This window comes from Cynocephalus volans, chromosome 4 (assembly GCF_027409185.1).
Source record: "Cynocephalus volans isolate mCynVol1 chromosome 4, mCynVol1.pri, whole genome shotgun sequence".
Classification (NCBI taxonomy): Eukaryota; Metazoa; Chordata; class Mammalia; order Dermoptera; family Cynocephalidae; genus Cynocephalus; species Cynocephalus volans.
This window is the reverse complement of record NC_084463.1, coordinates 117,604,714-117,632,522: the sequence shown is the minus strand read 5'-3', so window position 1 is coordinate 117,632,522 and position 27,809 is coordinate 117,604,714. Positions and strand designations below refer to the sequence as shown.

The 27,809-nt window shown below is 54.6% G+C and overlaps 1 protein-coding gene across 2 annotated transcripts in view; it reads right to left on the bottom strand.

Annotated features, from left to right (window-relative positions):
* The window catches only part of KCNC1 (potassium voltage-gated channel subfamily C member 1), a 42,931-nt gene extending 21,626 nt beyond the window's left edge, over window positions 1-21,305 (bottom strand). For both annotated transcript variants that reach the window (XM_063093987.1, XM_063093988.1), the window contains exon 1: window positions 20,736-21,305. In XM_063093987.1, the coding sequence (XP_062950057.1) occupies window positions 20,736-21,305 (570 nt within the window). The remainder of the gene's footprint in view (window positions 1-20,735) is intronic.
* Between the last annotated feature and the right edge of the window lie 6,504 nt (window positions 21,306-27,809).

The window sequence follows — 27,809 nt, the reverse complement described above, 5'->3', positions numbered from 1 at the left end:
AGTGTTTACTATCAGTATTTGTGTACAATATGTGATGATCAAATCAATATTATTAGGATGTTCATTATTCCAGATCGTAATTATTCTTTGTGATCAGAACAATCTTGATTGCCCCCATTGGTAGATAAGAAGACTGAGGCTCCAAGCCCCATGGAGGAGCTAGGAATGGATTCTCTGGGAATCTACTAGGACATTTCCCCCTAGTGCCCACTTGCATGTTTGCATTGAGTCAGGAGTCCTGGCCCCTAATATGTGTTTGCATGTGTGTACATATATATGAGTGTTTTGTGCGGAGGGTAATAAAATGATGGCCCCAAGAGGGACAGCTCAGGAAGGGCAGTGGACACAGTCCAGGTGGGACCACACTTGACTGCCCACCTGCTGTCTCTCCAACAAATATTTACACCTTATCCCATGCCTGCACAGGGCACTGCGTACAGGGTGAGCAAAAACAGCCACAGGTGCTGGTGGGGGAGACTGCCATTTATCCAATAACCATATAAGCAAATTTTGTACCTATAAGAGGTGACAAGGCCTTCAAAGGGAATGCACAGGCATTTGTCAGGCCTTTAACAACAAGTACTGGGGTCAGAGTGGCTTCCAGGAGGAGTTGGAAGGATAGTAAGAACCAACCAGGGAAAAACAAGGTGGAAGGAGAACCTTCTAGGCAGAGAGGACAGGAATCATTCTGGGTCCTCATGGACCTGGACTCTGCAGCAGCATCTGATCCAGCTGATCACTCCCTCCCGAGACCCCACAGCCTCCTGATTTTCTTCCTAGCTCCCTGCCAGCCTCTTCTCTTCAGCATCTAACTATTGGGTGCACCAGAGCACAGTCCTCGCTCCTCTACTCCATCTACGCTGACTTGCTTAGTGATTCTCCCAGCTTCGTGACCTCAACACCATCACCCGTTCAAATAGCATTCAACAGCATATCCCATATCCCAGTGTCTACCTCGGCCCAGCCCTTCCCCTGAACTGAGGACTCTAGCCCCCGCTCCTGGCCTCTCCAGGGGGAGTTCCCATAGCCATCTAGAACTCTACATGTCAGCTGAACTCCTGCACCGCCCCCATCCCTGCAGCCTCCATATCTCATGAGATAGTGTCTTCATCCCTCCAGGACATCTTGCCAAAAACCTTAGAGTCATCCTCGACGCCTCTCTTTCTATCACGCCTCACATTTCATCTGTAAGGAAATCCTGGTGGCTCTGCTTGAAGCTAAATCTGGAATCTGAGCCCTACCCACCACCACTGTTCCCACCCACACCCTAACCCTCATCGTCCCCCCCAGGTTGTGGTAGTAGACTCTTAACTGGTCTCCCAGTTTCCAACATTCCTGCTGCTCTGCGACTATTTTCAACACAGCAGCCAGATGATCCATTTAAAATGTAAATCCAATTGTGTCATTTCTCTGCCCGAAAGCCTGAGCTAGCTCCCCATTTCTCTCAGAGGAGAAGCTATGGTCCTCACAGTGGCCTGCAGATCCTACTTGACCTGGTCCTCTGTGACCCCGCAACCTCCTCGCCCACCACCATCCGCTTCACTCGCTCTGGCCATACCTGCCTCCTCAAACATGTCCTTCACACGTGTGAGACACACACCTGCCTCAGGCCCATGCACTGGCTGTTCCCCTGCCTAGAACGCCCTTCCCCAGACACCCCCCATGGCTCATTCCCTCACATCTCACGAGGCCTATCTGACCACGCTATTTAAAATCTCAAGAAGCACCCCCCAGTAATCTGATTTGTCCTACTCTGCTTTCTCCCCACAGCACATATCATCTTCTAACACACTAACTTTTCCCTAACTTCACTGGGATATGATTTACATACAACAACATTCACCCATTTTAAGTGTCCATTTGCATGAGTGTTGGCAATCCGTACTGTCCGACCTACCTCATTTTCAAGTGTTTTGTTTGTCCCTCTTTCCCCTCTAGAATAGGTCAATGAGGTGGCTGGACTGGGGGGACAGGGTTGGCCCTGCCTGAGACCCAGCCAAACACTCCAACTAATAGGGGAGCCCCTTCCCCAGGAACAAGGGGCAGAGCTAAGCACAGCTTCGCATTTGTGGGAAGATCATGGACACGTGTCCTATGTCTGCTGGCCTCGATCCTTTTATCCTCACAGTGGGCATAGCAGTCTACTCTCCCTGCAGCCTCCTGCGGACGCGGGCCTCCCCTCTGGTGCTCACTTTCCCTCGTCTACACAGGCACTTGCACAATCACTGATTCACTGATACCGCATCTCTATTTATGCTGGCAAGGTGCACATTCTATGATTTCAGACTTGCATGTACACCGGCACTGACCACACTGACAGCAGATCCACATCTGCGCTGGTAAAAGGATAATCTCTGTCCACGAATCTGTGCCTAAACTGCCATGAACATAATCACTAACCATTCCGCTATGTTCTTATCAGCAATGGGCATGCTCAATCTCTGCAAAGATTGCTCGTTATACTGGCAGTGGGCACAGTGATTGAGAGCAGACCCATGTCTACACTGGCAATAGGTATACTCATTGACAGCAGACTTGTGTCGACACTGGCAGCAGGCACAACCACTTTCACCTCCCCGACTATGGGCACAGTCAGTGAACAAAGACCTGAATCCCCACTGGCCATCAACATGAGTGACACGGTCATTCATGGAGAGTAGACAGTCACAAGGTTTCCTTTCCAGAGATGGGGCAGACATATTCTCCACTCCTAGCAGGCTGGCCAGCTGAAGGTGCTCATGGCAGAATTCGACAGCCTGAGCCCTGCCTATGGGGCAGAACTGGCACTGGAATGTGGAATCCAAAACCTGGATGTGGACAACTGGAGTGGGGAATCTGGAATCTGGGCATCGGAATTGGAATCTGGGACACGTGGCGAGATGAGCGCATGTCTATTCCCAGCGTCTTGAGATCACTCAAGGTGAGGAGAGACTTAGGCTGTGTGACTCCCAGTGCTGCCCACCCCCAAGCCCCACCCCAGGCCGAGGCCTGGCCCAGCCAACTTGGGCTTAAAAAAGCACCAGGGAATGTCACTTTGTCTTTGAGGAGGTGCAAGTGGGAGGAGACAACCCAGGCACTTTAGCAGCCGGGTTATTCAAAGGTCAGGAACAATGACAGTACTTCCAAACCCTGAAGCTTTTTTGTGCCCTGGCTGGACCCAAGCCCCTTCCACAGCATGAGGAAACCCTGCCTAGTGCCAGCCCAGAGGCCTCAGCTTGCCTGAGAACTCAGCCAGGGCTCTGACTGATGCTACTTGACTCCTGTGTCTGCCCAAGACGGGGGTAAGGGCTGCACTCTGAGCAGCTTCCAAGGTGCAGGGTCCAGGCTCCAGCTGCCTGGGGCTCAGGAGCTTCAGCTTGACTAGGTGCCACCCACTATGCTAGGCCAGTGTACTAGGCTGCCTCAAGGTGACAACCGTGGGCTCCGGCCACTGACTGCTGTTCCGTCTGGGACAATGCCTGCTCCCTGCTCCCTCTTTGTGCTGCCATTTTCCCATCTGCAGAATGAGACGTGGCCCAGACACCCTTGAGCTCCTCTTCTGTCTCTGGGATCCCTGTGTTACTCATAAGAATATCTAGATCCTACTGCAGTCCAGCCTGGATGCAAGGCAAGAGAGGGTGGATTTCTCCTGAGAGAATAAAGCTCCACAGACATCCGGCCAAACACTGACGCAGCTTTCTTCATTCATTCAATCATTGAATATTACTGAGTGCCTATCATGTACCAGGTGCCACTTTACACAACCACCTCTAGAAACAGCAGCTTTAAATAATGCTCCCAGCACAGAAGTAGGCACACAGAAGGTACTCAATAGTGATTATGAAGACACCTGCTGTGTACTGACACTTATTCTGAGCCAGACTCATCCTAAACACTCTTCCATGTCCCATTCCATTTACCCCTACACCAACTCTGAGGTCCACACTGTGGTCACCATCCAGTTTTACAAAGAAGGAAACTGAGGCTTGGAGAGGTTAAATTGCCCATGGTCATACAATTGGGAAGAGATGGAGTTAGAATTTGAAAGCCACTTTTGTCTGACTCCAGAACTCATGCTCCTAACAAACATTTATTGGATGAATGAGTGAGTGAATGAATGAAGCTTTGTGTTGGTGCAAGTCTGTGTCCACATGTGTGCAAGGCCATCAGTGTGCATGAGTGTGGGGAGCACGTGTGTGCAGATGTGTTTGTCTGTTTGCATGTGGAGTTTTTTTATGGAAAGACTTCCCTTTGTTGTCTTGGTCTTGTGTGTGCTGGAGCTATACTTAGCTGCAGCCGTGACTGTAATGAGCAGTTAGCAGCGCACCAGGCACTCTCATTGGGACCTAGTTTCCTAGGGAGATCACCAGTGCCAGGGTGTGTGTGTGGGGGGGTGCATCTTGGTGCTGAGGAATGCTAAAGCAGGTCTTTGGGAGGGAGCCTGGAGCTCACAGTGCTGTGCCTTGTGCAAATGGAGGGCCTTAGCACCAGGTGGAAGAATCTGCTCCAGGCTAGCAGCTTCTAAGCCTCCAAGCCCTGCCAAGCTCAACTATTGGCCATCCATGCCTGTGGTCCCTTTACTGGCCTTGCTAGGTAATTAGAACTGAAGCCTTGGAGTTCATGGCTAGAGCCTGAGGGTTGGTGGCAAAAAGCAGTGGGAGATGGGGGATCTTGGTATACCTGAGCCAGGATCTTCTGAGGCTTCAGGAGGGCCCACTCCTCAGCAACCTCTCCCTGGCCAGCAGAGGTGCACTGCCTTCTGCACTGCACACACCCTGCTCAAACTACCAGAGGCCCTCGCTCACCGAGGCTGGGGACCTGAAGAGGAAGGGTGGCCACCCCAACCCCTCTCAGACTGAAACCACAGGTATGCTCAGCACAGCCTAGGGTTCAGAGGCCAACCCCCATTCACTGTCTGCCCTCCAGTGGCTGCAGGGAGAGGAGAGTCTGGAAAACCCTGGGCCCTGAGGCCTCCCTGTCACATGGCTGCACCTGCAACTTCTTTCCAGCCTGTTCCTGGTTCTCTTGCATCAGAGCTTCTCACCCCTCCCCCATCCACATCTGGCAATCCCACTTTCTGCACACGTGTGCACCCTGCCTACTACCCTGAAGGCCTCGGCTTCCATGTGCCATCCTCTAGGATGCTTTCATCTATTGAGAAGCAGGTCTTTTCCTCTCCTGCCTTGAAGGCAAACAACTAGCAATGTAGCCATCCACCCTCCCATCCCTCCATTTGTTCTTAGCCATCCACCAAGTTACCCACCCAGCTGTGTATCCATCCATCTACTGTCCTTTCTTCCATCCATCCATCCATCCATGTCCATCCACATATCCTCCTTTTTATCCATTCTTTCATCCATTTGTCCATCACTCCTCTGTCCATCCAACCATCTCATTCGTGACCATACAACCACAGCATACTAGGGCAGGAAGGAACACTGGCATGGCTCTACTTTACCTTCTAAATTTTCAAAAGAAGACCTGGGATCTAACCCCTCTTCTACCACTTACTAACTAAATGGTCTTGGACAAGTAAGTTAATCTCTCTGGGCCATTTTTTCCTCATCAATAAAATGGGTATAATGTCTAATCCTTCCACTTCATGGGGCTGCTGTGAGGCACATTGCTTTAGCAAAGATTTATTGATCCCCTATTATGTAACTGGCACTATCATTGCTAAGCTGATCCTTGTCCTCTAATAGGTAGTGGTTGTATCCGAGAGACATGTAACCTCAGTTTGTCAGGGGGTCAAGGGCCTGAAGTCAAACAGGAAAAGTTTTCTGGAAGCACAAAGGGAAGACCGGGCTCTTCCAAGACAGAGGCTCAGGAAAGTCTCCGTAAAGGAGGAGCCATCAGAAGCGGCCCTAAAGGATACATGGGTTTCAGATATGCAGAGGTGGAAGAGAAGGTGTTCTTGGTGGAGGAAACAGAATAAGCCGAGGCAGGGAGGCAGGGAGCTTGTGGGAAATGGCTGATGTGCCTGGAGGCCAGGGTGGGCCTTCTGGAAAAGCAGGTGGGTGGGATCTCCAGGGCAGCACAACAGGCTTCAGAGAGGTCTGTGGACATGGGAAGGCCTGGCAAGCCAGCACAAACCACAGGGATTCCAAACTCCGAGGCTTTTACTAAATCCCAGACTGCCAGACAGGGAAAAAATATCTGCTTGGTGACAGCCAGGCCTCAAGAGACATGATTCCTGCCACCTAGAAGGGAAGCCAGCGCCTGGCATTTCTGACCTTTGTGCCGCTAAATATATCATTGGTGACAGTGGTACGTGCCCCCGAGGGTGCGGGGCCACCAGGCGAGGCTTCCATGGCCTCCCTCCGTGTCCTGGTGGCTCAGGCAGGGCCTCACTCTTCCCTGGGGACTCTGAACGCAGGACCAGCTGACAGCAGTGGTCCCAGCAGCCAGATCCAGACCTCAGACCAGTGCCTCCTGTGTGCCAGGCACTGTGCTCATCATAGCCCATGAAGTATAAACAGTCGCCCTCATTTCACACACGAGGAAACGGGCTCAGCTAGGCGCCACCTGCCTGTGTCCACACTGAGACAGAGGGGAGACCACTGGCCTGTGCTCTCTCCTCTACCCGTCCCCTCCCCACAGTCCCCAGTCCTTGGGACCATGGTATCCTCCTACACATGGCCCTACTCAGAACCATATTTTCTCCCTCACAAATTACCTTTCTGCCTCTAGTCTGACTGGACTCTCCTAACATCCCTGAGAGACAGGCGACACCATTACACACACTTTACAGATGAGGAAACTAAGGCCCCAAAAGGCAGGGGCTGTGCTCCAGGTGTGTGGGCTGGTTGGGGTCCAAGTCAGGAGCACCCTCGGCAACATGGGGGGAAGCACACTGCAGAGGGTGGCCCTCAGCAGATGACAGCCACCCGGGCTTTCAAGATCCCAGCACTCGGACTGGCTCCAGGGAGCCCAGCGGGTGACTGTGTACCTCAGAGCTGCTCAGAGAGCCCCTGAGGTTGAGCATAAATAATTATGTCCAAGTGCTGAGACACTGGTCCTGGTGGGTAGCTGTGGTCTGAGGTGTGTTCACAGCCCTGCCCTGGTGACAAGGCCTAAGGGAGTCATGCTTTCCCGATCCACCACCTGTGTGGGCAGAGGAGGTCCCTAGGGAATTGCCAGGCAGGCCTGGGTCCCCATGGAGGCCTCCCCAGTTACAGCAACCCCCTTCATGGATATTAGGTTCATACCCTCAGAACCCGCCAGGCGGGCGGGGCCAGTGTCTGCAGAGCACCCTAGAAGATGCCTCTTTGGAAAATGGCGAGGATGATCATAATGCACACCACGTACACATATGCATGCTATGTACCGTGCTGAGGGGCTTTCTAGGTCATATCTCGTTGGATTCCCCTCTTCATAGCTGAGGTGACAGGGGCTGACGAAGGTCACTTCCGCAGAGCCAGGCTTGGGCCCAGGTGGTCTGGCCTCAGTCTGGCCATAACCACCCCACTAGCCATCTTCTGTCAGCACACCTGTTGTGAGGACCAGGCGGCGCCCATCAAGGGCTGCATGAATAAATAGAGCTGCCAAGACCTGTGTCTGGCAGGCCCCTCACCTTCAGGCTTCTTCACCAACTTCTCTCCAGCCCCACACCCAACTCCGAGAACAGCTCACCTTCCAGCCTGGTGGCAGCCCTGTGTGGCCCCTCCATCTCCCCCTGGGCACAGCTAGCCTTCAGGGAGAGGACAGAGGTCCCCCTTATGGCTGGGTAGCAGACCCCTCCACGGAGGTCCAGCCGTGCAGGTCCCTGCAGCTGCGGGAGGGAAGGGGACGGCAGTGTTGACATGAGCACAGCCGAGCTCTGGGCTGGCATGCTCAGGGGTCCCCCGGGGGCCAGCCCCACCAGGGCAGACCCCACTGTCAGGAGCCCAGTGGGGCTGTGGGGAGCTCTGCCCTTTCTGACCTACCACTATCCCCTGGTTCCCCGAGTCTGGCCTGGGACACTGGCTTCCGTGCTGTTCCTTGAACCCCAGGCACAGCCTGCTCAGGGCTTTCACACATCTCACCTTCTCTGTTCCCCAGATGTCACATGGCTCCCTTTCTCACCTCTTCAAGTCTCTGCTGAAACATCACCAGCTCAGCGAGGCCTTCCCTGCCACCTGCAGCCCTCCCTGGGCTCTGTCCCTCCATTATATACCTCTATAGCACTTATCACCACCTGACACTACATAGCCTATGTATCCACTTGTTTCCTCTCATCCTCCCTACACTAGAATATAAGGACTTAAGCACAGGGATTTTGGATGGTTTTTTTCTTTGTGCTAGTCACAGCTTTTAGAGCAGTGCCTGACACATAGTAGATGCTCACTAAATAGTTGTTGGATGAATTAATGAATATTAACAACAGCCCCTGGCAGGGAAACTACTCACAACTATCTTTATGGTCAGAGTAGGAATGTGGAGAGAAATGCCCCTTCCTGTACCACATGGAGAAGGAAAGAGGTGAGGTGGGGGGACATCATGGTGGTAAGACAGGGGCCTTGTGGGCAGAAGCCTGAGCCAGCATGCAGCAGGGGCAGGGCTGCCAGGCCAGCAGGGGAAGAGGTGGCTCGAGGCTCTGCATGGGCTTGAGAAAGCTTCGTTGGGCTGCTGTGGCCCAGGCCAAAGCAGCATCTGAGCCTGGGCCCAGTAAGGCTGGCTCCTGAGGCCCCCTGAGCTCAGCTGTCTGGGGCTGCCCCAGCTAATATTAGCTCATCCCCACCCAGCCTGGCGTCAGCCAGGCGGAGCAGCCCAGTCTCAGTGGGCACTGCCCACTGGCACCAATAGGAGACCCCAGCCCTAGCCCCCAGCCTCCAGCAGCTCTGGGGTCTGCCTGGCCCCTGCTGCCACTCCTCCCTGTACCTGAGCATCCTCTTTAAAGAGGAGACGTGTCAACACCCTGAGCGGTATGCATGGCCCCCACCCACCAGCCCCACCACACTGGCACACTTGTCAGCATCTCAGGTCCCTGTGCTTGGCTCCAGACCAGAGCCTGATGTCAGTGACCCCTCCCTCTCGCCCAGCAGGTGGAAGTTTCTTTGTACCCCACTGCACCTGGGGAGGGAGGAAGAGCCAGGTGAGTGGCCCATTACAACAGGTTGGGGGGAGGTGAGACTCAGAGGGGGCCGCGATCTGACGGTGACACACAGGGGGCTTGCAGGGGAACCAAGAGAGAATCCAGGCCTGTCTCCCAGGGTGACACCCCTGAAATCTGGCCCCTGGAAGACAGACTCTGGAAGAAGGGACCCCAGGGGCCAAGGCAGGTGAGGTGACCCCTAGAAGAGGATGGCGAGTCAGGAGCTGGAAGGAGGAGGCAGTTGGGGAGCAGGTGAGGTGGGTTTGGATCTTCTAGGGCCAAGATCTGGTGAAAAGGAGATAATGGAACCCACTGTAATTAAGTACTTATTGCGTTCTGGGTTCTGGGCTAAGTGCTTAACACATTTAATCCTCCCTGCTTCCCTATGAGTCAGGTGCTATTAATACCCTTCTCTTGAGGCACAGACGGGTTAGGGAACTTGTCCAAGGTCACACAGCTGGAAAGTGATGGAGCTGGGATTCGAAGGAAGGCCTCCTGGCTCAAGAGGCTGTGCTCTTAGGAGAGAAAGGGGTTCCTGGGTATATTGTCAAGGTCATGTAGCCAGGAAGCATGGGGGCGGTAGGGAGATGAGAAGCCCACACTTTTTACTGAACACATGACCAAGGCTCAAAGCAGGGGGATTTAGGACAAAACATCCTAGGCCTTTGAGGGGAGGAGTCTGTTTTGAAACCCAGTGACTAACGCCTAGAACTTCCCACAAATACAGCTGACAGAGGAGAGGTGAAAGGGAAGGGAAGGAGGTAGTGAGGGAGAGGCAGAAAAAGAACCTGGCTGGCTTTCCAGAGGAACAGAGCCCCAAGAGAAGTCAGACTTGGGGGTGAGGCTGGACCAAGTGGGACTAGGTCCCAACTTGTGCACCCTGGCTTTAAAAAATAATGTCTCAGTCTCTGAGCTGTGGTTGTGGGTGATGGCTGGATGCAGCATGAAGGAGGAGTTTGGAGAGACAGAGGTGCCAGGATTTGAAGAGTGTCATCTGGCCCTGGGTGGTGACAGTGGCAGGTGGGACCATGCCCTGACTGGGGCATCCAGCAGCCCTAGCAGTGCCCCACCTTTGCCTGCTCGTCACTGCTGCTGGCTTGGGGGAAGGAGGGATCATGTCCCAGGTGAGGCAGGGGGATGGGGGGCAACCAGTAATAGGCTCAAAGGCATGGCACCAAAGCCTGGTCTTGGTCTTGAACCCCACCTGCTTATTCATTCTTTCAATACATATTAATTTGGCACCTACTATGTGCCAGGCTCTGCTCTAGGTTCCAGGAATAGAGGTATTGATAAGAGAGACAAAAATGTGTGCTCTCATAGAATTTACATTCTAGCAGAGGTAACAGACCATACACAAGGCAAATAAGTACAATGCATAGTATGTTAGTATATGTGCTGCCGAAGCGAGCACAATGCATAGTATGTTAGATGGCGGTAAATGTCCAAAGAGGAAAGGGACAGAGAGGTGCCGTCTGAGACGATGACATCTGAGTACAGACCTGCAGGAGGTGAGAGTGCGAAGATCTGAGGGGAAAGGCTCCAGGTGGAGGGGCCAGCAAGAGCACAGAACCTGAGGCACAGGCGCAAACAGTGTGCACAGGCAAGCCAGGGAGGCCAGGCGTGAGGAGCAGTGAGGTGGGAGAGCACAAGGGAGCAGTTGGGGGGTCACCTATGTGGGTCCTATTACCCTCGTTAGGACCTGGGCTTCCCTTCTGAGGGGGACCAGAAGCTGGAGTGAGACAGGGTACAGGACTGGCTTGGTCTGCCTAGGATTTTACCAGTATGGCCCCGGCTGCTCTGGAGAGAAGGGGCTGGGGCAGGGCAGAAGGAGGGAGGACAGATAGGAAGCCTTGGCTGTCATCCAGGGGAGATAAGACGGTGGCTTCAACCAGGGAGGCAGCAGTGGAGGTGATGAGACGCGGTTGGATTCTGGGTGTGTTTTGAACGTGGAGACCACAGGATTTGCTGATGTGCGAGAGAAAGAGAGGAGTCAAGGACGACTCCCAAGGCTTTGGGTCTGAGCAACTGGATGGGTGCAGCTGCATTTTACTGAGAAGGGGCCTTCACCCCCAGCCCCAATCACAGGCCCCCAAAGTCTTGGCCATAGGAAAGATGAGACTCGTCCATGAAGCTCTGCCAGCCCGCACACACACATCCAGCCCTCTTTGCGTCCTGATGCTTCCCCTCGACTGGGAACTGTTGCCTGCATCAGCACTTCTCAGACTCTAGTGTGTATGAATCATCTGGGGATCTTGCGAAAATGCAGATTCTGAATCAGTACGTCTGGGGTGGGGCCTCAAACTCTTCATTCTAACAAGTGCCTGGGTGATGTTGCTGTGGGTCAGAGGTCCACAGTGGGAGTAGCGGGAGCCCACACATCTCAGACCCCACTGACACAATTCTCCCCCGCTGAGTACTGGCATCCCTAGGAGTGGAGTAGACATTCTCACCCTCTCCAGATCAAGGAACCTAATTCTGCCAGGACAGAGCCCAGGTGTCTGAACTTTGTGCAGCATCCTAGGTCATTCTGAAGGTCAGCCATGGGTGGGAGTCCTCCAGCAACCACCCCTACAGCCCCCATTGAAAGCAGCTCTCCCTAGCCCTGGTTCTACCCAGCACCCTCCAACACACAGTGCACCCCTCTCCATAGCACCCCTACCCCACTGAGGTGAGCCCCACTGTCCCTGCTTCAGCCTCTACAGCCTGGCACGGTATCTCCCCTCTGAGTGGGCCTTTCTGCAACTCCCTGAGGCCAAATGGCCAAGATAAGGGCCTGCAGAAGGGGGCCCCAGGTGCTGCCCACTGGGCCTCAGCAAGCAGGTGCTACCCTCAGGTCTGTGCCTGCCAGAGGGCTGGGTGAGCCTATCAGGCAAGGGTGTGACTACTATGCCTTGAATGAATGAATGAGAACAGGTGGAGGAAGGCTGAATGAATGTAGGAAGAAGCTTTTCAGACCCCCTCCTCCTGAAGTCCTACCTGCTCAGTGCCAGGAATCTTGCCAGGACAACACACACGTGTCCAGGAGAGGAGCTAGGCCAGGGTGTGGAAGGAGATAGGGAAGGACTAACATGGTTCCCCCAGCTCTCTGAGAAGCTGAAGCTCAGAATTCCTGGACTCCTGGAATGTCAGAGCTGGGAAGGGGCTTAGTGGTTGCTATGGTTCAAATGTGTCCCCTAAAAGTTCATGTGTTGGAAACTTGATTCTCACCAGTACAGTGTCAAGAGGGTGGGAAATCTGATTATGGTATTTGAAAAATAGGGCCTTTGACAAGTGATTGGATGGTGAGGACTGTGCCCTCATGAATGGATTAATCCATTCATGGAGTAGTGGGTTATCATGGGTGTGGACTGGTGGCTTTATAAGGAGCACATGAGAGAGCTCTTCGCATTCTCTCACCATGTGATACCCTGAGTTGCTGTAGAGTCACCACCCAGAAGAAGGCCCTCACCAGATATGTTTCCTGGACTTTGGACTTCCCAGCCTTCAAAACGGTAAGAAATGAATTTCATTTCTTTATACATTACCCAGTTTCAGGTATTCTGATATAATCAACAGAAATGGACTAATACAGTAGTCATTTAGAATGATCTCTGTGTTTTACAAGCTGAAAAACTGCAGCCTGAAGGGGGTGATGCCCAAGGTAGCCTGGTTGGCTTAGTGGCCTGGCTGCAGATCTTGCTCTAGTCCAGCTTCCCGATGCCGACCACTTGGGTCTTGCCTGTGGCCTCATCTCTCCACACACCCAGGCCAGTCCCTAATCCTATGGGCCTGCCTGTCCCCAGTCCCAGGCTTCCAGAGATGACCCACTGAGCTCCAGCTCGAATCCTGTAAGCTGGGTAAATCAGTACCCAACCCAGACCCCTCACTCCCAAAGGAGGAGGTCAGTGAGAGCACAAGAGGCCAGGTTACGTGTCAGGGATCTTGAGGGATGGATTTTCACTGTCAGGAAAAAGCAGAAAGGACAGTGAAGTGGGAGGAACAGATGAGCGAGACCTGGAGATTAAAATGAGAGCTGAGTGCCTACTACCACACCAGCCAGCCTCAAAAGAAAGAAAACAAAAAAACGAGGACTGAAGACGAGGAAGCCAGAGAGGAGGAGGAGCCTGGCAGAAGGGAGCAGCAGGGGACATGGCCAGGTTCCAGAGCAGAAGGCCTTGAATGCCGAGCTGAGAAGCAGCCGGCGTTCCTCCCAGGCACCACTGCACCCAGGATAACTTCTGATCCTCGCCAGTCCCTCTGCCATTTCCCTCCAGGCCATATGGAGTCAGTTCCAGGGCCTTCATGGATGGGGGTGGGAAGGCAGTTGAGGCACTGTCATGAAACCCTGTTCCTTGGGACTGCCAGAGCACTCCCTTAGCCTTGCCAGGCAGGACCCTCACTAGCCATTATCCAGGGGCCAGAACTTGCTGAGCAGGATCCCTGGACCGGTTGTCAGGAAAGAGTGTATGTGGGGAGAGAGGAAGGCAGAAGGTAATCCAAGCCTGGAGCATGGCAGTCCACAGACTCCACTATCCCTATCCCTGGCACATCGACAGAGGAAGTACTGTGTAGTGGTTATGGACAGAGCTCTATTGTCGGACAGACCCAGGTCTGACTGCTGGCTCCCTCACTCATGAGCTAAGTGACTTTAGATGTTACTTAACCTCTTTGAGCCTCAGTGGCCGTGTCTGTGACATTGGCATGATAAAGATAATGCAGTCCCGTGAGAGTCTTTTGAGAATTAAATGAAAATATGTAAGTCAAGCCCTTAAGACAGTGTTTGACATGTAGCAAGAGCTTTAGTAAAAAGCAGACATTAGTGTTATGATTCAAGAAAGGAAGGGAGTTTCGGAAATCCTGCTTGGGAGATGCTGAAGATTTGGGCCAAGTCTGGGTTGCCTGACCTGAGGAGGTCTCAACCAGCTGGGCTTGGGTCCTGGGAGGACAGGAAACTGCTTACTCTGCCTCCCTCAGGGGAGGGAATCGGTGGGAGGAGGTAAGAGAACAGCAGCCCAGGTGCGGGTTGATGTTTTTTCAAACCGGAGAGCTGAGAGATATACAGATGGCCAGCCCTGGGCCGGGGCCCGGCTGTGAGTTTGGATCAGATTCCCCTGGACAAGGGTCTTCTACTCTTGGAGCCTGTTTCTCCTGCACTGGATGAAGGAAGTGACAAAGACTCTCTGCTTGGCCACACTTTCGTCCAGCTTCTGAACCTTCTCCTAGGCCCATCCATGACTTCCTCGTGAAATACAGTTTTAGCAAAAGAACCCTGCTAAGTCAGTTTAGCCAGAATCCCCCCCTAATATCTGCTCAGTTTCCTCATTCTCCACCCAGCCCCCCACACCCTGGCCTGTCTCCAGCAAGAATCCTGTTAGGTCGGTTTAGCCAGAATCCCCCCTTACCCCTAATGTTTCCTCTTAGCACTTGTCCATCCACTGACTGCCCTCCCTTCCTAGGCCTTGGCTATCAATTCCCATGTGCCCATGCTTTCTGAGTTGAGCCAAATCTCCACCACTACAAGACACTGTTGCAGTGGTCCCTATATCTCTTGCAATGGTCTTAATAAAGTCTGCCTTACCATGCTTTAACAAGTATCACTGAATAAGTTTTTCTCTAACAGTAGAAACTAGAGGTGGCCCAGGAGCATTCATCTATTCCAACAGTCTCATGCACATGAAAAGTGGTCCCTCCCACTCAAGTGGTTCCCCTGAATAAGGACTGGGTAGCAAACTGTCCCCGGAGACTCTCAGGCCCTCCTTTTCCTCTGAGTCTGCACCAGCGATGGGAAGATTGAGCTGGGTGGTAGCCAGGCTGGCCCAGGAGCTGACCGGAGGCAGCAGCTCAAGGCCCTGACCTTTTGGTCCAGAGTGAATACACTGGTCATGCGACTGCTCAGAATAGCCAGAGGCACTATATTCAGCTGTCGTGGGAGGCCCCGAGATGCCCAGCTCAGGCAGTGGGCCCTGGAGTGAGCCCCCACTGAACCCCCTCCCCCACCTCTGAGACAACCCACCTCCCTGCCTGAGAGGCTTAAGCCAGTCTCCTCCATAGCTTTTGGCAGATGCCAGACCTCCTACCCAGAGTCAGGGAGCACTGACTCCTGCACCCAGAGCACCAGACTCCAAACACTCTCTGAGGCATTGTGACATAAAGCACCCACTGAGCCAGGAGTTAGGAGACATGGGTTTCTGAGCCAGCCTTCCCAACTAACCTGCTCACATGTGGCCTCAGGTAAAGCACTCCTCTCTAGGCCTCAACTTCCTCATCTGTCATAATAGCTCCTGTTATATTGAGTATGTAAGAACCATACAGTCTGGAGGGGGAGACAAACCCGAATCAAGCAAGGCTGCTAATGAACATTTTATTACAACCAGATAGCTTCTCTGAGGGCTATCTGGTTCTGAACCCTGATCCAGCAGCTGGGAGGTCTGGGAAGGCATCACTGAGAAACTAACGTGTTGATGCAGGGTGTGAAGGATGAAGAGGGGTGAACCGGGAGGAAAGGGTGCTCCAGAGAGAACTGTACATACAAAGGCCCTGGGGCAGCAAACCTGGCACATGCAAGAAACTGAAACAAGGCCAGATGGTTGGAGCTCAGTGAGCAATGGGGAGAATCAGGCCAGAGGAGATGAGACAGACAGGCAGAGTCAGAGAGGCCACGGTGTGGGCCAGGAAAGCACTGAAGGGTTTTAAGCGGAAAGGCAGTGATCTGACACATTTGTGAGTTGAAAAGACCTCTGTGGTTGCCAAGTGGAGAATGAACTGGAGAGGCCAGGGGCTGGAGGTGGGACAGCAGTCAGGAAGCTGTTGTGGAGGTGGCCTGAGGAGAACATGTGGCTTGCAGCAGGATGATGGAGATGGAGGGAGGAGGACAGAGTCTGGAGAGAGCTGGGAGGTAAAATGCAATACGACTGATAGAAGCAGTAGCAGCAGCCAGCATTTACTGCAAGCCAGGCCCTGTGGCTTGGGGCTTCCCACATATTACCTCAGTTAATCTTTGCATCGACTCTTGAGGTTAGTTCTATCATGATCCCCATTTAGTGGGGGAGAAGCTGAGGGACTCTGACTAGGAGATGCTTGGTTTATGACTTTTATTACTGGGAGGGGAGCTGGGGGGGTTGGAGATACCATTCAAATACATGAGGACCCCTGTAAAAGGAATATGAGAGGGAGAAGAACACTGAATGGGGGACCCTTGGGGTGTCTGGGAGGAGAACACACACGCCCTTCTCCACTGTCTCCTTCACATGTCGCCATGACTCAAAGTGAGGCCCTGGCCTGGGGCAGTGGGCTCTGGGGGCCAGCTTCCTAGGAAGCCCCTGACAACAGCTCTGTCCCCCATCTCCACACGCCAAGCCAACACTCCCTGAGTCAGCTGCACCCAAGGGAGGAACAGAAGTCTCTGGCTGGGCTCTTCATTCCTGCTACCAGATGCACATCCTTCCCAGGGAGTTGAGGGGGGAGTCAGGGCTGCATCAGGTCCCAAAGAGGTGGGGACATGCAAAGAAATACCAGGCAAAGGGTGAGATGGAGGTGGGGCTTCTCCAGCTTTAGGACCATTGGCACTTCTTCGACATTTGGAAGGTCAAGCAATTCTGGGGGACAGATGTCATCACATACGCGCACGCACACACACCCTACACACAAACTAGGGGCACTCTCTGGCCTGCAGGTTAGGGACCACTATTGGCCCAAATAATACAGAGAATGATGCTCCTGGTGATGACATGCAAATTACAGATGAAAGCCAAGGGCCTCAGAACTGAGCTGGCTCCCAAGGAGACAGGAGGGCAGGTTTCAAGCCAGGGCTGCCCTAGGCTGTCTCAATACACCCCTGTCTGCTCCCAAACCTCTAGGACTTTGCAAAAGAGGACTGCCTGTCCCCTGCCCTCTGCCTAGCTAACTCCTATCTGCCCCTCAAATTTGCCCCAGCATTACCTCCTCTCGTGACCCCAGGACGCCCCTTTGCAGCCCTCACTGCATAGTATCATCATTATCCTTATCTTGTGCATGTCTGGGGCACCAACACCCCAGAATACAAGTAAGTTGGCTCCTCCTGTCCCAGTTTGCTCCCCGCCTCTCACCTCCTCAGGCTGTTGTCCAAGAGAGCACAGGAAAGGGGGCCAGGGAAGGAGCTGCTCCAGCTGGCAGTGTCACCCTCGGGAGCTCAGATGGGACCTCTCGCCCCAGCCAAGTAGCCTCTATCTTCCAGGGCCAACACCAAGTCCCGGAGTTGGAGGCAGCTCCTCAGCAAAGGTGACCTCACCACCCGGCCCAAGCACCAACAACTGGCCTGGGCTGCAACAGTGTTTCTACTGAGGATGGCAAATGTCCTCAGCAAGGTAGCTCAGGAGTCCCAGGAGGTCAGGGCAGCAGGCAGGAAGCTGCTCTGGAATTTCACCTTCCTCGAGGGACACTCACACTCAGGCCACACAGGGGCTCTCTCACATGCAAGCACACACAGAAACACTGACGCACACACCCAGGGCCTCACACACACTGTCACACATAGTCTCCATCATACACACAGCCTCACATACACACAGTCTGTCACATACACCCCTCTCCAAGCACAGATGTGCCTCCTGCACAGATGGTCTCAGGCACACAGCCTTACACACACATATACAGTTTCACACTTGCCACACTGTGCAATACACTTACACAGAGACACACTCACCTTGAATTTCTCACATACTCTCAGAATCTACCTCGCACACATGGCATCTCTTACACACAGTCTCTTTCTTATACACACACTCTCTCCCACAGTCTCATTCTCACACATACACAAAGTCCATCTCTCAAAACACGCAGAATCGGTCTCTCATATTCACACAGAATTTCTGACACAGGGACTCACAAAATGTCTCTCACAGAGTCACAGTCTCAGCACACACACACACACACCCAGAGTCTCACTCACACATATTTTTATTCTCACACAGTCTTTCTCACACCAGCACAGAATCTCTCTTACACAGATTCTCTCTCACACATACAGCTTTTCTTTCACACACGTATACAATGTCACACCCATACAAGATTTGGATCTAGAATCTAGAACAAAAATTTAAATTCCCACCCACCAATTTGAGGCTGCTTGGGGCCCCATGGCGGGAGGGGTAAACAAAGGTGACAGCAGTAGCGGCAGAGCAGCGATGGAGGGGGAGGAGGGAGGGCAGACGGCTGGACTCTGCGCAGATGAGCTGCAGAGAGGCAGCGCAATGCAGCTAGGCCAGCTGGGGCAGGCAGCAGGAAGCCTGGGTTCTAATCCCGGCTCTGCCTTTACGTCCATGTGCCCTTGGGCAGGTTCCTCCCCCTATGGGCCTCAGTGTCCTCATCTGTTACCCAAGGGAGTTGGAAGGGACTACAACCTTTCTGTGAGGCCACTGGAGAACGAAAGTGGCACGGACAGGCTGGGGGGTGATACCTACTAACACCCACCTGCATCCCAGTATCCCCCACCCCTGCTGTCACCCCTGACTGCCCAGCTTTTCACCTGGAGTCTGCTCTTCAATGGACATTCCCCTGAGAGATTTTTTCAAGACTTTTCTGTATGGTTTTGTACACCAACCACATCTCAAACCACACTAGGGGTCCCATTTGTCTGCAATGGGTGAAGGCCACCCCACAATCTAGGAATGTTCAGTGGGAGGAGATGGACAGGGGAGGGGGCTGGAATATGCCCCACTGACCCTTGCCTGCCCTGAAACTCAGGGACACTGAGTTTCAAGAGGTGGGGTAGAAGGACCTGGCCTCTTGCTAGGGAGCCAGGAGGCTGAGATTAGAGTGAGAAGATGGGCCTGCTCCTTGCTTTCAGGGCCAAGGTTGGGGAAGGGGGGAATGCTGTCCAAGGTCAAATGTGGGCTGAATGGGCAGCTGCTGTAACCCAGGCCTTTGCCCACCCTGCCCCCCACCCCACCCCAACATGTGCTGGTTCAACCTCCCAGTCCCCCCCCAGCCCCTCCCCACAGCTCAGCCACAGCCTCCAGTTACATAATCCTCTAGCTGTGATGGCCTCTGTCAAGAAAAGGGAGGGGAGGGGAGGCACTCTGAGGGTCCCAGTCCACTCTGGAGAATGGCAGGGAGCTGGAAGCCAGCTCAGGGGACGATAGGGTCCCAGGAGACTTACATTCTAGTCCTGCTTGGCCTCCAGCTCCCTGGGTGACCTTGGGCAGGGTTCTCAGTGGCAGAATGAGGTGCCTGGCTCTCTCCCCATTATCCCCGCCATCACACACACACCTGTTCTAGGATTCAGGGCAGAAGACTGACCTGCTGACCCTCCCTCACATGCCTTACTGTGTTCTATCTCAGGAACAAATCTAACAGGTCTGTGCCTCTACACAGCCTTTCTCTGCTGTGCGCTCCTCAGGGCCCCTTAGTCTCCTCTCTCCACTGACCCTCTGCAGAGTCCTGGCCCTCCCCACCCAGCCCCCTGGCTCTGGCTTGGGCTCCAGTGGGCAGGAGGGAAGGGATGTGCAGGACAGTAAAAGGCAGCAGGGCAGAGGCAGTGCTTTGCCTGGTAGGGGGTGGGGGTGGCTCACAGATGGGGGAGGGGCTCTGCTTTAAATTCCTAATTCTGCCCCTCCCCCGCATGCCTTGAGCTTTCTTCAGGCCTCTGAGGACAGAGCCCAGCAAAGGCCAGGAGTATCTCTTCCAGAGTGGGTGACTGCTACGTCTTTCTTTTGGGCTCAGTTACTGATGGTCCTTAGCAGCAAAGGTCCTTAGAACTCACCAGACCCACTCCCCCATTTTACGGATGAAGAAACTGATCCAGAGAGGCCATCTGAGGGGCCAAGGTCAGCAGCAGGGTGTCCTTTCTCTCTGGCAACAAGCTGCTGTCACTGAAGGTGAGTGGCCGATGATGACACGCCCACTTCTCACACACCTTCTGCTTGCACGGTCCCCTGTTATGTCCCCCCTCTCTGCCCCTGGAAAGGTCCCAGAGGAAGGGCAGGTATAAGCCCAGTGACCTTCTACAAACCCTCCCCTTTTGACAAGGAGGAAGGCAGACTGATCCCAGGTCTCAACAGAATCACCACCCCCCTACCTAGCAGCCTAGTCCTACACCAACTACCAAGCTATTAATTAGCGTGAAGATTCCCCCTTGACCATCTCCTCAGAATGGCCTGAAGCTGCTCCCTGGGGAGGGGGCGGTCTGTCTCAAGCAGCCAGGAAGGTCTCAGGTCCTCCTGATGGGCCCTGTCTGGCTCCAGGTGCCCCTTACCTGGGATGGAGGAAGGGCTCCCAGCTTCCCTCCCCACACCAGAATCTAGAGGGCAGTTCACACCTTCCCAGTGTACATCTGCAAAGATACAAATATGCACAAACAGGTGCCCATGCACACTCAAACATGCACACATGCTCGCTCATTCTCACTACATACTTTACCCACCCAAATATACACCACCACGCTTACATAAATATGCACATGCCATCTACTCATACACACAAGCACACCCATTCATACTCATACATATTAAATTCGGCAATACAGACCCAGATTCTTACATACATATAAAACCAGACACCTTGCAAAGAGTCACCCTTTCTCTCTCTCACGCACGTACACGTACACATACACACCCCCCTTTCAGTTCTGAATTCCCTAGGCGCCAGCTCTCTAGTCCACCCTCTCCCGAGGGAGGCAGAGGACGCTGCCTTCCCCGCCCGCTCTTCTGATGGGTAAGTTGCCACTTACCCGCGCGTAGCGGGACGAGTAGGGGTCCTCGAAGAGCGCCCAGATGCGCGGCTGCCAGCGGCGCCAGAAGCCACCGGGCCGGCCATCCGGGGAGTCACTGAGCGCCAAGCGCTTGGTCATCTCCAGCTCGTCCTCGCCGTCGCCCGAGTCTCCGGGGCCGTCGGCGTCCGCGTCGTCGGCGCTGTTGTCCAGGGGCGCGCCGCCGAAGCTGTCGAGCGCCTCCTCGGCGTCGCGGTGCTGGCGGTACGTCATCCAGCAGCAGGGCTCCACGTCGGTCTCGTCGATGCCCCAGAAGGCCAGCTCCTCCTCGTAGAGCGGCCCGCACACGTCGGCCGGGCAGTGCAGCTTGCCCGTGCGGTAGTAGTTCAGGATGTGAGCGAAGACGCCCGGGTGGCGGTCGAAGAAGAACTCGTCGGCACGCGGGTCATAGTCGAAGTGGCTGTGGGCGTCGGGCTCCGCCAGCCAGGCGAGCCGCGTGCCGGGCAGCGTGCGCAGCGTCGAGCGGTACGTCTGGTGGCGCGTGCCGCCCACGTTGATCACGATGCGCTCGCTCTCGTCCCCTTGGCCCATCGCGGCGCCCCCTTAGGCATGGCGCGGCCCAGCGACACCCATGGGAGCGGCCGCCAGGGGGAGTTGGCGCCGGGGAGGGGGGCGCGTGGCCTCCTCCCCCCTCCCCCCAGCCGTCGTGGAGGACAGAGGACCGCGGCTCTGGCCACCCCAACGAGCGACCCAAGCCCCTCGGGGCGCTTTCTGCGGAGTGTCGGTCCAGGGGAGTGCGCGCGGGATCCCTAGGGTATTTAGGCGCCAGATGTGGGAGGGAGCCGGTCCGGCTGCGGAGGAGGCAGGGGAGGAAAGCGGCGAGGGAGAGAAGGAGGCAGGGAGGGGGGCGGCGCTCAGCGGCGGGCCCCGGGAGGAGGGGAGAGAGGGTGGGGGGGCCGGGCTCGCGTTCCCATCTCAGCGGGAAAATGGAGAAATCCACACAAAGCTTTTGGGGGAAGGTCAGCGGCTCCCGGGGCCGGCCGGCTAGACCAGCCTCCGGAAGGCGGAGGGGAAGAGAAGGGGCCGGGAAATGGGCGCTCCGCTGTGCGGTGGTCTCCACAGCGCGCGCTCGGCGCGGGGGAGATGGATGCCGGCCGCCTTCCTCGCTGCGTGGCCAGGCTGCAGCTCGGGTCGCAGGGCGGGCTCCGGTCCCCTCCCTCTCTCCTTGCCTGGCTGCCTGCTCCCCCCGGCGGCGGGCGCGCCCGCCCGCCCTCCGCGTTCCTTCTCCCCGCCTCCCGGAGGAGATGGCGGGCCCCCTGAGCAGGGGCACTCGGGGTGCTGCTCGGGGCGGCGGCCGCGGAGCGCCGCGCTCGGGCTCGAGCTGGGGCCCCGCTGGGCTGCGCTCCGACTCAGGCTCCCGCGGCGGTGCTGAAGGGACAGCTCCCGGACGGTGGCGGAGCTGCGCGGGGCCGGGCCGGTGTTCTCCGAGCTGGGTTGGGTCTGCGGGGCCAGAGGGCACTGGCTCCGTTGCCTCTGTGCCTCGCGCTCCGCTTCCCGCTTTGGGCAGGCGGTTGGCGCCGTCGACCGAGGCGAGGGGTCTGCGGAGGTCGGGCCCGGGAGGCGGGGGTGGCGGGTCCGGGCGCGGCGCGGCGAGGCCGACGAGGCCGGGGAGGCGAGGGGCGCAGCGGCCGCCGCCGCCGCCGCCGCCGCCGCCGCCGCGACGCTGCTGCCGCCCCGGCTGCTGCTCCGCTCGCTCGCTCGCTCGCGCGGTCCGCGTCCAGCCCGCGGCTCTCCGGACACGGGCACACGGCGCGCGCAGCCGCACTCGCCCCCGGAGGGAGGCGCCGCGCTGGGTCCTAAAAAGCCCTGATTCCGCGCCCCCTCCCAGCCCCGCGCCGAACTCGGCCTCCCTCAACCTCGGCGCTGGGGGCGCCCGTCCCACACGGCTCCTGCTGCTCCCGGGGGACCCGCCGACGCTCCGCCCTGCAGGAGCCTCCGCCACTCGATGGGCGGGGGCTCCGAGAGACGTCTGGCCCGCGCCCCCGGGTCAGACTGGGGTGAGAAGGGCGTCAGCATCCTACCCTCTCCTTCCGAACCCGGAACTGTCTGATCCCCTTGAGAGACAACATGCTCCCGATAGTCATCAGAGACACTTTGACCCCGACCAGTACTGACTGCTCCAAGGAACCCTTTAATACCGACCCTTCCAGCTGGACCAGGAACCCCAGGATCCTTGCACACCCCACACATGTCTGCTAAGCCCTCCTCTAGTAACCGGTCCTGGACGCTTTTGTCCCGTTACTGACCCTGGGCCCTTCATAACTCCACAGTGACTAGTCACAGAACTCTTACACGTTGGTCCCAGCTCACTGACTCTCTCACACTCGATCCTTTATGTAAAGGGTCATCTGCCCTCGGAAGGAGCAACCACTCCTAGTGTCCCTGAAAGTTTACACCCCCCCACACACACCCCGCCCCCCAGGGCTTCAGCTGCCCTGGGTGGAAAGCCAGCGTTGCATCTGGGGACTGGGCGAGAGCAGCTGCCTGCTGTGACTCTCACCAACTCACAGTGGACCCTGGAGGTGCGAGTTGTAGTTTGAACCTCAAAGCCTTCTTGGCCCATGCTCATTGCCAGTGCCTCAGTTTACTCAGTCTAGCAATCACTTCTTTACTCTTGTTCCAGGCTCTGTCCCAGGCACAAGGGCACAAGTGACAAATCAGACCCAGTCCCTGCCCTTGAGGGGCTCCCAGCCTTATGGGGAAATGGGCAGTTGTGCCTGGGCAAGTCTGGGGAAATCAGGCCCAGTTCCAGGGGCAGCTGGGCTGGGAAAGAGGCTTATTGATCCCGGCCCAGCCCAATCGAACACAGGCTGCCTGGGCAAAGGGCGATTTAATTAGGAAAATAAGAGCTTCTTATTTACCTGTCAGCATTTGCTAACTGTGCAGACAGTTGTCCCACTATGATGATCCACAGATGCCGTTGTGGGCCTGGGGACAAAGCTGTGCCACAGATATCTCTCTCCTTGCTTGGCCGGGGGAATCCCAACCCAGCAGCAGGGAAATCTGTGTGTGGTGGGGAAAAGGCTTGGAGGGGTGGAGAGGGGCAATGGGCAGGACAAGGAATGAGGGATGGGAGAAGGACAAGGGGAGAGACAGAGAAGTACACTAAGTCAGAAACAGAGGCAGAGATGGGCAGAGACAAAAGAGGGCTGGAATCTGGGGTCAGAATGACACCTCCTCCCTCCAGAGATTGATCTGCATTATCCCTCTAAATAGGAGCTCTTTCCAGTTCAATCTCAGAGAAATGCAGGGACGACAGTGTTTTTGAGCGTCCCTCTCACCTGATAAGAGTGAGTCCCATCCCCTAACCATGAGGCAGCCTGGCCCGGTGTAGCCCAGCCTGGCTCATTTTCAGATCCCCAGGATATGGGCTCTCAGAAAACTCCACCCAACCTCAGGAGATGATGAAAAAGAGAAATGGAGACCCCAGAAGAAAGAGAAAAAGATGGACACCCACCCCCCCCCCACACACACAGCTGGGAGAAATTGAAATGGGGAGTGACAGGAAAGAGGGCTGTCCAAATCTCCCCCTTTCTTCCAGCCAAGTGTCCAGCCCCTCTTCTCCCCAAGAAAACCTTCTGTAACTCTGCCAGTCCTAGGGGCCCATGACCCCACCTCTGCCCTCTCCTGCAGAAGCACATGGGATCAGACTATGGCTCAACTTTCTCAGTAGCTCATCTCATTTCCATAAAAGGACTAACAGCTCCTCCAGGGCTTCTTATTTGCTTCCTTCCACAGTGCTCAGAACACAGTAGCTCCTCACTAAGGTCTAGATGATTTGAGAAAGGCTAGGAGAGGGGCTGGGATCCTGGAATAGCAGTGTGAGAGACTATGGGAGTCTGGAGCCTCTAACTGAGGCCAAATCAGGGGAAAGGGCTTACCCAAGGTCTCTTAGGGAGTCAGTGCAGAGCCCTACCCAGGCCACTATCCCATGGTGAGTCCTAATGGGGAGCTGCAGTGTGACCCAGGCAGTGAGGAGAAGCAGACAGAGAGAGGGGAGAGGTGGAGAGACAGAGAGACAAAGTGCCCCTGGTAGGAGGAAGGTTGGGTGATGAGGGGCTCCAAGCAGGGCTGGCCCTGGAGGATGTGCTAGCAAAAGAGAGGCAGACCAGGGCTGGAGAGAGAAGAAATGTGAAAGGGTATCCATTGCACCTAGAATCCCCTAAGAGGTAAGCAGAGAAGACTCAGACAGAGGAGCCTCCCCAGCAAGAGAAGGTAACTGCCCCGAGGTGCCCCAGGCTGCTCCACTTCAGGATTCTCACTTTGACCCCTGATGACAACCCCAGCCCAGGCCCCAGGGAATGCCCCCCACCCCCCACCTAATGTATCCTAAGCAGGAATAAAAGTTCTTTCTCTCGCTTCCCCTTCACACTGTGAGAAGGCTGGCATTTGCAGAAAGCCCAGAAAAACCAAGAGGGCAACCAGGAAGAAGAAGAAGAAAAAAAAAAAAACCACACACACACACACACACACACACACACACACACACACACACACACACACAAGAAACAAAGACAAATGGGGAGGGGAGGAGGAATTGCTGACCAGGCCCTAGCTTCCCACTCACAAATGCTAGTCACAGACCCTTAAACCAGCTGAAAACCTCACCCCTTTTCCACTTTGAATAATCTCCCCTATTCATAGCCACTTGCCCCCTTCCTTGCAGAGAAAGGCTTGTGGTCCCATGCCAGAGGGGCTTTGGTAGTTGTGACTAGTGGGGGGTGGAGGGGGGGTATGAACAGTATCATTCCGTGGTTAAGAGTATAGACTCTAGAATCAGACTGCCTGGGTTCAAAGCCCTGCTCCACCATTGACTAGCTGTGACCTCGGACAAGTTACTCATCTTCTGCTCCTCAGTTCCTTTATTGTTGAATGGGAATAATAATAATAATAATAATAATAATAATAATAATAATAATGATAATTCCTATATCCTTAACACCTCGGTTCTGGAATTTTTCTTGTTCAGGCTAGAGAGGAGATGGTGCAGGGCTCCAGTAAGCACCATGGGGGAATGGCTAGAGGATGAGCTGGGGCTGGGAGTGGACTAGAAAAGGTGAAGGGGGTTCTGAAGCCAAGTTTGGCCTTCACACCTGGCACTTGCAGGCCTTAGATCTGGTCCTGCTAGGCTCTGGAACTGGCCCAAGTACAGCCCCCAGGCCTTTGTCCAGGTTGGCTCATCCTTCTTGCTGCTCTCCAGGCCCAGAGCCTCAGCATACCTGGAGGGTTGGGGTGCCATCTTGTGGTCATGCCTGGAAACTAACCTAAGCTGGGCACTGGCAGAGTAGGCTTTGGAGGTAGCCCTGCTGTGATGGTAAGCAGTGGGGCTGGCAGATGTCCCCTCCCAGACCAGACTTCCTCCCTCCAGTGGGGAGGGGAGAGTGAACCTAGAGGTGCCATAGTAGAAATTGGTAAACTTGGCCACAGGGTAGCTTGAGCAGTAACCTTGGTACTTAACCTGGGCTGGGCTGGAGTGGAGTGTATGCCTGTTCTTTCTTGCAACTTCTGGGGCAGGTGCTCCCAGATCTCGTAGGCCATGGGAAACTAGAACGGGGGCAAGGGGAAGCATACTCTGGAGGGGGGTGGGGAAGCTAGGTCGGGGTTTCTCAACCTCTGCACTGGTGACATTTTGGACCAGACTCCTTTGTTAGGGTTATAGGGATACAGGGGCGCTATATTGTGTATTGTAGGCTGTTTAGCAGGCCTATATCCACTAGATGTCAGTAGAAGCCTCTTCCCCAGTGGTGATAATCAAAAAGATCTACAGACGCTGCCAAATGTCCCCTGTAGGGTAAAATTTCCTCTGATTGAGAGAACCACTGATCTAGACTGATTTGGATGCAAATCCCACTTTTGCTGCTTACTAGCTGTGTAAACTGGTCACCCTCTCTCTCTAGGCTTCTGTTTCCTCAGCTCTACAAAGGGAATCATATTTCATGAGGATGAAATGAGATAATGCCTCATTACCTCGCCTTCCCTTTTCTTCCTTCCCTCAGGCTGCACACCCCTCCCCCCCCACCTCCCTATCCTTCTGTACCAGCCCTCACTGCACCACTCCCTCCTGGACTCCTGCCATTCCTCAGCAACGTCCCTGAGAGTGTCAGTGTGGCCCCAGGAGCCTCCCTGAGTTTGACCTTTGAGAAGGTGGGCCTTCAATGCCTCTCCCTGCTGGCTGTGGGAGTGAGGTTGGGAGGTAGGCGATGATGCTGGCTGTGGTGAAGGCACTCAGGGGTGCATATATGTGGGCACTTCTGAAAGCATGTCCCCAGCAGGAATGGGCAGGGACCATGAGTTCTCCTTCCAGGAGTGGTCTTCCTTCCTCTGTGCTCTGATAGGCAGAACTTTGTGGATTCTGTTGTGTGTGACCCTGGTGGGCATCTGTGTGCGTGTCAGCCTGCAGGCCACCATGGTCAGCAGTGTTCAGAGACAGGTCCAGGTGTGTGCAGCCTGAAGCCTAGACATTTTGGGAGTCACTCATTTTTTAAAAAGTCAAAAAAGAATAGAAAGTTGTGTACAAAAGTGAATATTTATTTAGGCTTAGAAAAGAAATCAGGACCTAATATAAACACTAGTATTTAAAGGCTGACAAATACAACAAACATAAAAAAATTCCAGAACAAAAGAGCTTCATATTTTTATTAACTGTCTGAAACACCTATATAATACTTTAAAATAAGTTATATTTGCTTGGAAGCATGCAGAATGCCAGCAAAACCAGTTGCAACTTTTTTGCAATTACAGAATAATATTCAGTTAATAAACATTTATTCTATATAAGTTGCATCAAAGATGATTGAAAATGAAAAATTCATCACCCCCTACCACATAACCATTTTTTTCTGTGCACCAACAAGAACCTGCTTTACATTTTCATGCCAATTTACAGCTGCCAGATTGTACCAAGCAAGGTTAGTAGCTGCTGAAAATACAAAGTACAGGGCAGGGCTACTTAAAGATACATTCATGAAATGCAAGGAAGCCAGAATAGCTAAACAGTCTTGAAGAAGAATAAGACTGAAGAACTCACGCTTTCTA